This window comes from Bombus pyrosoma, linkage group LG16 (assembly GCF_014825855.1).
Source record: "Bombus pyrosoma isolate SC7728 linkage group LG16, ASM1482585v1, whole genome shotgun sequence".
Classification (NCBI taxonomy): Eukaryota; Metazoa; Arthropoda; class Insecta; order Hymenoptera; family Apidae; genus Bombus; species Bombus pyrosoma.
In genome coordinates, this window is record NC_057785.1 from 4,400,438 (window position 1) to 4,409,756 (window position 9,319).

Consider the following 9,319-nt stretch of genomic DNA (forward strand, 5'->3'; position numbering starts at 1 on the left):
CATATACATATTTACTTATAATTGATTTATATCTTACAACAGTATTTTAATTTTATTTCAAGATTTTTAATTAGTGCTGGAAAATATATTTTTATAAGAATCATTTGTATTATTAGCTCACGTATCTAGATTCTCGTTTGGAATTGGAATTTCTGTAATATCATTCGCGTTTGAAATGTACACGTAATTCGAGTGTTTGAAAGATTCTCTTAAGATGTCGTGACATCAGCGTGACAGATGTGTGTTATGATTATTCTGATGCAAAAAAAAATACGTGTAGTTTGACAGGTTTCACTTATATCGAAGTCGATTATACTATTATATTAAGAATATTAAAGAAAAGTTATGAATTCCGTAAATCTTCGGATAACTGCTAGGGAAACCGAAAGGCGATCAGATTTGTACGAAGAGTGGAAAAGACGGGTAAATAATGTAACTTTTACAACAAACGTTGCAATTCTTTTTGAAATCAAGTACAGATACCATCACGTTAATTCAATCCATTTTTAATATTCAATTAAATTAAAATGACAATCGTATAGTATTTTAAAGTTAAAGATTCATTTCGTTAATTATTATCAATTAACAGTTAAGTTCATAAATATTCATTTTTTGATGACTCATTCGCTGATTTGTTAAACAACATTAATCCATTAAGGATCAAACAATAGTTTATTATACTATTATAAATATTTCAATTTAGAATTTAGATTGAAGAAATAACAGCAAAAGAAATATTAAGAAAATTCTTGGAATTCTATATTAAATAATAAAATTAGTAATGCAAATTGATTGAAAGGAAACTGCAAATAAAATGTTGCATTAACATAACGTTGCCAATTAATGAGATGTAATTATTCAGCGGAATTTATCACACCTCCAGCAAAATTTACAATATATATGAATAAATAAATATTGATTTGAAATAATAATAATAATAATAATAATAATAATAATAATAATGTTCCAGGCTTTTCTAGGCCCACTCCCACAAGGATTTCTTAGATTGGAAGAGCGCAATGCTCAACAACAGCAAGAAGCTGCAGATCAGCAGGCTGCACTTGCTCTTCATCAGCTGCAAATGCAAAACATGCCAACAATGCATGAACCTCATGTCGGTAGACTTAGTATTACAATTGTTCAGGTAATTCTATGATTTTAGTGGACATGTAGGAGTTAATTCAGTTTTAAAAAGTAGTAGTGTATGTTTTGTAATAATATTTTATCCGTAATTTCAAAAAGATACTTCCTATAGGCTAAGCTTGTAAAAAACTATGGGATGACAAGAATGGATCCTTATGTGAGATTAAGAGTAGGCCATGCTGTATATGAAACACACACATGTTCAAACGGAGCAAAAAATCCACACTGGAACAAAGTTATTCAATGGTATGTAATTTGTATAGTAAATTTATTATAAATCAAATTTATGTACTTATTCCATCCATTACTTTCTTTTATCTTTTTATTATTCAGTTACTTGCCACCAGGAGTCTCACAAATATATGTAGAAATTTATGATGAATGTTCGTTTGTAATGGATGAATTAATTGCATGGGGTCACATAGATATTCCATCAAAGGTCCTCCAGAAAGGGGAGATGCACGAAGATTGGTACATGCTTAGTGGAAAGCAAGGAGACAATCAAGAAGGAATGATAAATTTAGTTTTTAGTTATACGGTAAAAGTTATTAGTAATATAACAGAAAATATATTTAATCTACTACCAATAAATTAATACCTGTAGTTAACAATTTATCTATTTTGATAGACTAAGTGTCATCCATACATGAGTGCACCTCCAATTATGATGGTTCCTTCTTCAACAATGCTTGGCATGACACAGTATGCACCAGTAAATGTCTACACAGCACCTCCTACAGCTGCAGTACCGCCTATTATTCCCAGTTCTATGCCAGATGCTGAAGTTGTATTAAAACAGGTAATGTAAAAAGATAATAGTTCACTTTTTTCTGCAATAAAACAACTTTTGTTATAATGTAATAACTTATAGATTTCAGAGATGTTCCCAAATGTGGATAAAGAGGTAATTAAATCAGTTTATGATGCAAATAATGGAAAGAAAGATGTAACTATAAATTCATTACTCCAAATGTGTGAATAAGTAACTTTTTATGCAACTCGTCATTTAACTCCAAAGGCCATATTTATATTTTCTTGCTATATTGTATTTCTTTTAAAATGTAATATATTTGCAAATTATTACCATGCATTTTATGGTATATCAACGTTTAGTGATTTTAATATAAGGGGATTCATAGAATATATTGGGCAGGGAAATATATTTTTTAAAGAAATATCTCTTTTAATCGTTTATATATTCATTCATCCTGTTTACATTTGTTTTCATCTTATATATACAGCTATATGTTTCCTTCTACATATGTAACATAAAAAATTTCAATTTTCTATATTTACACATAGGAGATCCCGTATTCGTTAAGAAATCTGTATCTAGATTTTACTATTTATAAAAAATAAACGTGTACATTTACATATTTTTATTTGTGTGTTTGGAAACGAATTACAAAAATATTGTACTCACGCATATTTGAGCAGAATATATCTACAAATACTATAAAGGTATTCAATCTAATTTTGATTAAAACACAGCATTTGCAAAAATGGAATGGTGGCTCTCAATTTTGCTATAGAGTTAAAACAATATTTCTAATTTTTCTATCAAATGTAAAATATATTAATAATACATATATGAATTGTTAAATGCTTCAGTAAATTGTAGAGCTAATTTATCCTTACCTATAATAAATAAAAATTTGTAAACACTTATATAATTTATGACAAAAATCAGCCATTTCAAATTTATGCTAAAAATATTCTTTTTTTAAATTTGAGATTATCCTTATTCCTTTTATAATCCCTATTCCCCCGAAAATAATGTGTATCAATAACTCTCTTAAACATTTAATAACTCCATAAACTAACTTGACCACATGTAAAAATATGTATTTTGCCAATGTGGCAAGTATTTTTTTATTGGCTCTGTTAAAAATTTTGCTAAAGGTACTCTATTGGAAAGTGCAGTTAGAATCGCATATATTCTAATACAGCTATACTTATCATAAAATGGAGACTTTAATATGTAAAGGAGCAAAGCAAGTCTTCGCCTGAAGAACTCTTTCTCTTCTTCTTTGCTAAATGATATATTTTTTGTCTTCTTATTAGCTATATTTAAACTGTAAAATAACATTGAGTTTTTATATCACTATATAATTCAACCATTTTTTTGTAGTTATTTGACAAGTTTGGTACTAAATTTTATCTTTTACCTGAGTAAATCAATAGCAAATGATAACAACAATGGTGGCCAACGTTTTTCTCCAGTAAAAGATATACATGCCAAATGAAAAAGTGGTTTCAAAATATAAAGAGTCTAAAAATGAAATAAGAGATATTAATGAATAAGTATTTTCTGGAGCTATTATACTGAGTTGGATTTGAATACATTTCTACCTCAGCTAATATTAAATCTTTTTCTGATATTGAAGATCTATTTAAGTTATCGTTATTATCAACATTAGAAGACAATGGTTCCCAAGTACGCATGTGTGAATGCTTGATATTTCTTATACTCCTAACAATAGTGCCAGATCGTTTCAATCTGAATCCTTCGTATAATTTTTCATCATGCGAGTTCCTTAGCTTTTCTCTGTTTAGTGGCTGTATTGGGGGGCTTTTTATTATACGTTCCTTATACAGATGAATCAGTAAAAGTTTTAACACAGTCCTATGAAGGATTCATTTACATATATTAATAATTAGGAGGAACATGTAATCTAAATTTCAGAAATATTACGCTACTTACTTAAATATTTGGACCATAGTGATCATGAACCATCTTCCAGTTTGGCCACATAATTTTTTCGCAGTGATCTCGAAAAGAGCCTCCGTGTATTCTACCACAGTCAACCAAATTTTAATTTTTGATTCGAACTGAGGAAACTGTAAATGAACGCATTTTCCGCTGCATATTAACAAATCATTGAAAAATACTATCAAATTCGAAGCTGAGTATAATAACTCCGACCAAAAGGCGGAATTATTAAAATGACCTAAAAAAAATGTTTACTGAATAAAAATCGAGGAGAAAAGTCATCGTATTTGAAGAATAAAAGTAAAGAATTTTTCTAACCAGCCGTGAAGTAAGGTAAGCAATGGATCGTATTTTCAATCTCAGATAACATTTGTGGATTTTCTATAACCCATTTTCTATATGTTTCAATGATTTTCAACACGGAAGAATTTACATTGCCCAATACCATTTTGATTTGTTAAACAATCTAATAAAATATGATCTGTGTGATCAATAATAATTAACCTTCCAATATTAATATACTATATTTTATGCACTATATATAGTACAAGACAAAAATCATTGGTCTCTTCCAATAGATCAGGCAAACAAAGAACATTTGATTTTAATTTTGTTTTCTATCAATTGTGATAACAATTTATCATATAATAGAACTCTTGTCAGAATAAACATGTTCTATATATATATATATATATATACACAATGTAGTATGAGAAATTGCGTAAGATGTATTAAAAGTATAAATATCTTGTAATGAATATTAATAATGACATAATAATATCTAATAATAACGAGAAGCTAAAACATCTTAGTATGATATACAATATTTTATAATTATTCTAAATTTATGTTAAGTTCGTTTATGTTATATAATAATATATATAATAATATATATAATAATATATATAATAATATATATATATTAATTTCACATGTAATTAGAATTAGTTTTTATAATAAATATTAATATCGTAATAGTATTTAGTAATGATGAAAAATTAAAATCCTAGTATAATACATTTTATTATCATCCCAAACTTATGTTAAATGTATAAATTTACAAATTAACTTCATTCATGTTCATCGATATAACAATCGTACAAGTATATAATTAATTTTCCCGCCTATCAGGTCAGTATAAAGTTCTCGTAAATTATTGATGCAAATAAGAAATATATTATAATTTTAATTATTATTAATAATTTTGTGCTTTTAATAAAATTCGTTCTTGACAACTTTTAACGTATTTAAAAAGCTTTTGAATTAAAAATTTTTGTTACTATAGCCACATAATACCGCCAAAATTTGCTCCATGTAATATGGCGAAATCATTAACATTAGCTGTTACAGTATTATAAATCTTTTATTTTCTGGAATCATGAATAAATGTAGAATAACGAATGAAACGAATGAAATTCAAAAATGTACTCAGAACGGGGAAGAACACGAAGAATATCAATATTTAAATTTAATAAAAAAAATTATAAAAGAAGGGACAAGGAAAGATGATCGTACAGGTGTAGGCACATTGTCCATTTTCGGGACACAGATGCGATTTAATTTACGAGACAGTAAGTATTTTTCATACTTTAATAGAAGTTTAATATCTTATGTAATTAATTACAATAACAAGATATCATTACCATAGATGTATTCCCATTGCTAACTACAAAGCGAGTATTTTGGAGGGGCGTAGTGGAGGAGTTGTTATGGTTTATTAGAGGATCGACAAATGCCAAAGAATTAAGTGAAAAGGATGTCCACATATGGGATGCAAACAGTTCACGTGAGTTCCTAGACTCTTGTGGCTTTACAGATAGAAAAGAAGGAGATTTAGGACCTGTTTATGGATTTCAATGGAGACACTACGGTGCAAAGTACCAAAATATGGATACAGATTATAGTGGACAAGGTAAGACAATAATTGAATATTCCTATGTTCAATCGTACAAATTTAATTATCTACAAGTACACTGAAAGATTTGTTTACACAGGGATAGATCAGTTAAAACAGATCATAGATAAGATACAACATTCTCCCAATGATAGGCGAATTGTAATGTCAGCATGGAACCCAGGCGACATTTCAAAAATGGCTCTACCTCCCTGTCACTGTCTTGTCCAATTTTATGTGAACAATGGAGAGTTATCATGTCAACTTTATCAAAGAAGCGCTGACATGGGTCTTGGCGTACCATTTAATATCGCATCTTATTCTTTGTTAACTTACATGCTGGCACACATTTCAAATTTAAAGGTAAATTTACAAGAAAGAAAAATTGGCAAAATTTTTTAACAGAAACTTGTATCCTTTTGTTTATTTTTAGCCAGGTGAATTTGTACATACAATGGGTGACTGTCACGTATATCTCAATCACATATCCGCACTCGAGGAACAAATAAAACGTGTGCCAAAACCATTCCCATATTTAAAAATCGTTAGGAACGTTGAAAACATAGAAGATTTCACAGCGGATGATATCGAACTTATCGGATACAAACCTCACACAAAGTTGTCTATGCCAATGGCCGTTTAAAAACAAAATTGAACACAGTACTGACACAAGCTTATGTACACGTTTTTATCTAGAAGTAAGATTCGATCATTAAGAAAATACATGTTCGATTGATATTAAATTGGTGAATGAATATATATTCACATAGCATTATTATATTTCAACCATATCTATACTTTATTTTCTAATAAAAACTGTTTTCGTTCATATCTTTAATAGACTCGTATCTTAATAATTATACATACATATACACGCAAAAAAATATATATATATTGTTTGTATATATATATTTTTTCTAGTTATTTATATTTATATCAATTTCTATCAGTATCATTTTCAAAAGTGGTCCATACATGTCTGTTACAGCTCTAACAAGTATAAACCATAATCATTTCGCCACACTTTGCATCACAGAAACAATCAAGTAAAAGAAGATTTTTCAAAAGGATGTAACTGACAAGCATGGACGGTAAAAGGCCTTGTGTAAGCAACTTTCAGAATTTAACAAAATTATTTTACTTTTATACAATGTCTAGATCCAGTACTATCTTAAATCATATATATAATTATCCATTGAAAATATTACTTTTTCGCGTGATTGTAGAAGGAAATAAAAACGTTTCTAGTATCTTTAAAGTGATATTTTAAACGAACATGTCATTTTTAATTTGGTTGATTTAAAAAATAATCGAAAGCGTTTAAAAAATGTGAGAAGAAAATTAAGAAAATTCTCTGGACATTAAGGGCTAGCACATTTTTGTATCATTAGACGATGAAGTACTTAACTGATGCAGTTGTTGAGTAATGGCCAGAGTGCCACTTTCACTTACTGTAATAGTTATCCAAATAACATCTAAATTTAAAAAGAGAGATTATTACTAAAAGATACTATCACAGATGAGTAACAACAAGAAGGTAAATGATTTTACCTCCAAACAAGATTTCTGTAGATTTTACCATCATCCTCCATTTACTTTGAAATGTACCACAATGTGGAGGACTTTGAAGATCGACGCTCACCTCTGTTATTTCTCCTGGGCCTAGAGATGGGACTGGTATTTTTGTACATTCACCCATTTGCACTCCTCCTATATATTGTAAGCAAACTCCATCAGGCCATGCTTCTCTACCGCTGTTTTGTATATGCCATGATTTTCGAAAATTAGTAAGTGGTGGTATTGATTCTCCTTCGCCAATGGTGCTATCGCTTATCAGCATCATACAAGGAAATTTATGTTGAACTGGAGACTCAAAGTCAAAGTAGCTACAAATTGCCGCTTGGAGATTCCTAAAATTTTATGTAGATTATTTGCACATACATATACATTTACTTATTTGTTTATGCTTCATCAACAAATGTCTATACAACAGTCATCATATTTGTCTTCCATAATTACAGTTTTAAAGAATAAGTTAATATTCTCATGTAGCTTTACTCCATTGAACAATAATTTATGTAATACATGAGCAATAACTGAAGAAATTGCAAATGTTATGCGAGTGTGAGTTGTTAGTGATATAAATGCATAAATAAGCAAGGATGGATAAGACAATACAACAAGTAAACATGGCGACGGTAGGGTTAGGTCGGTTGACTAAACTTGACCAACGTAGAACGATTACAAGTGGGAGAGTATCTCACCAATTATTCATATCCAAAAAGAACTCAGCAGTAGTTTCGTTGAGCTGGCTGCCAGCCAGCAGCTTCTGCAGCTGCTTCACCAGATCATCTCTGTCGGTGGTGCCTAGACAACTAAACTGGTGAAGCAAATGCTGGTCCACGTTGTCCATGTTCATAATGTATTTCGTCCTTCGTTCAATACTCCATGTAATGGAACTGTCACACCGCGAATCCGTGAGACTTCTCTGTTCTGTTATCGTTTGATCTTTAACTGCAAATTTTAAATGTCATTCTTCATGACGTTCATCCCTGCCATAGACATGAAAAATATAGACCGCGGGTGTCAAATGAAGAGCATGGTCCTCGTTAAAAAAGAGATAGACATATCTAACGTGGTATCACTGTCTCTTTCTAACAGATACTATGCTCCGCCCATAGAAAAGGAAAGAGAGACGCGTTATTTATTTCTCTATCTCTTTTTTAACGAAGCCCATTTTCTCAACACGGCATCCGCAGTCTATACTTCTGATGTCTATGATCTGTGCGCAGTGGATACATACACTTCACACTCTACCCAAAAATGTACCGATTATGAGTACAGTCCCGTGGATGACAAAAATCTGACTCTGTCACCTTCTATCCCTTAATTTGTGTGATGTCACCTTGACCTTGAACGCTGCCAGTCTCCGTGTTTCTACAGCGAATAAATAAATACACAAAACGGACGTCGATCTCTTCTCGAAATCAACTCGTCCGCAGCGTCAACGCGGACCTACATACACGCAACTTGGGTTGCATATATGTAGGGGTCAAATGAATTTTAATTATTGGCGCATTATGATCAAGTAAAACATAATTTATCGTAAATTGTAGATTCTTATGCGTTTATCAAAAATCTACAAATGCAAGAATGCACAGAATGCAAATATATATATAAAGAACATAATATTTATTTTATTATTTATTATTCTTAATCCTTACCTTTCAATTTAGAATGATTTCCGGTTTGCATTTCTTCATTTCTTGAATCTATTTTTTAAATCTGTTCTTTAAACCTATTCCTTCTATTCCTATCTATACTGTTTATATCTTTAACTACTATATTACTTATATTTTCACAATCTAAGAGAACATAATACAAAAACATAACATACAAAAATATAAATTATAAAATATTTAAAATGAAGTACTTGTTACAATATTTAGTGAATGAATTAAATCTCTATGTATAGGTTCCATTTTCTTAGTTATATTATTAAAGAGATGAAATTACAAATCATATTGTTATAAATACTTCAATTTCTTGAAATTTACAATAAGAGAAAA

General features: G+C 29.7%; 4 protein-coding genes across 10 annotated transcripts; 2 read left to right on the forward strand and 2 right to left on the reverse strand.

The window, feature by feature from the left end:
* Positions 1-216: 216 nt before the first annotated feature.
* On the forward strand, positions 217-2,243 carry LOC122576507 (toll-interacting protein-like). Its single transcript, XM_043746909.1, has 6 exons — positions 217-423; positions 971-1,144; positions 1,256-1,389; positions 1,477-1,681; positions 1,772-1,942; positions 2,015-2,243. Exons 1-6 carry the CDS (start codon positions 346-348, stop codon positions 2,123-2,125), a joined length of 873 nt encoding a protein of 290 aa, XP_043602844.1. The 5' UTR covers positions 217-345; the 3' UTR covers positions 2,126-2,243.
* Positions 2,244-2,320: 77 nt separating this feature from the next.
* Positions 2,321-4,461, reverse strand: LOC122576505 (peroxisomal membrane protein PEX16). The gene is made up of 5 exons (XM_043746902.1): positions 4,175-4,461; positions 3,848-4,094; positions 3,496-3,769; positions 3,312-3,415; positions 2,321-3,218 (listed from the first exon to the last, which is right to left on the reverse strand). The coding sequence occupies exons 1-5, from the start codon at positions 4,302-4,304 to the stop codon at positions 2,963-2,965; spliced, it is 1,011 nt and encodes a 336-aa protein (XP_043602837.1). The 5' UTR covers positions 4,305-4,461; the 3' UTR covers positions 2,321-2,962.
* LOC122576506 (thymidylate synthase) lies at positions 3,978-6,509 on the forward strand. Of its 6 annotated transcripts, none has more exons than XM_043746903.1 (5): positions 3,983-4,189; positions 5,198-5,427; positions 5,505-5,768; positions 5,851-6,113; positions 6,184-6,509. In XM_043746903.1, exons 2-5 carry the CDS (start codon positions 5,235-5,237, stop codon positions 6,391-6,393), a joined length of 930 nt encoding a protein of 309 aa, XP_043602838.1. In that variant the 5' UTR covers positions 3,983-4,189; positions 5,198-5,234; the 3' UTR covers positions 6,394-6,509. The 6 variants fall into 6 exon arrangements, with proteins under 6 accessions (XP_043602841.1, XP_043602838.1, XP_043602842.1 ...); XM_043746907.1 differs by having other exon boundaries at positions 3,986-4,189; positions 5,249-5,427; XM_043746908.1 differs by having other exon boundaries at positions 3,986-4,189; positions 5,289-5,427.
* A 489-nt stretch (positions 6,510-6,998) lies between these two features.
* On the reverse strand, positions 6,999-8,757 carry LOC122576508 (protein ILRUN). 2 transcript variants are annotated; one of them, XM_043746910.1, is made up of 4 exons: positions 8,554-8,757; positions 8,015-8,264; positions 7,302-7,660; positions 6,999-7,225 (listed from the first exon to the last, which is right to left on the reverse strand). In XM_043746910.1, the coding sequence occupies exons 2-4, from the start codon at positions 8,167-8,169 to the stop codon at positions 7,119-7,121; spliced, it is 621 nt and encodes a 206-aa protein (XP_043602845.1). In that variant the 5' UTR covers positions 8,170-8,264; positions 8,554-8,757; the 3' UTR covers positions 6,999-7,118. The 2 variants fall into 2 exon arrangements, with proteins under 2 accessions (XP_043602845.1, XP_043602846.1); XM_043746911.1 differs by lacking the exon at positions 8,554-8,757 and having other exon boundaries at positions 8,015-8,333.
* Positions 8,758-9,319: the final 562 nt, after the last annotated feature.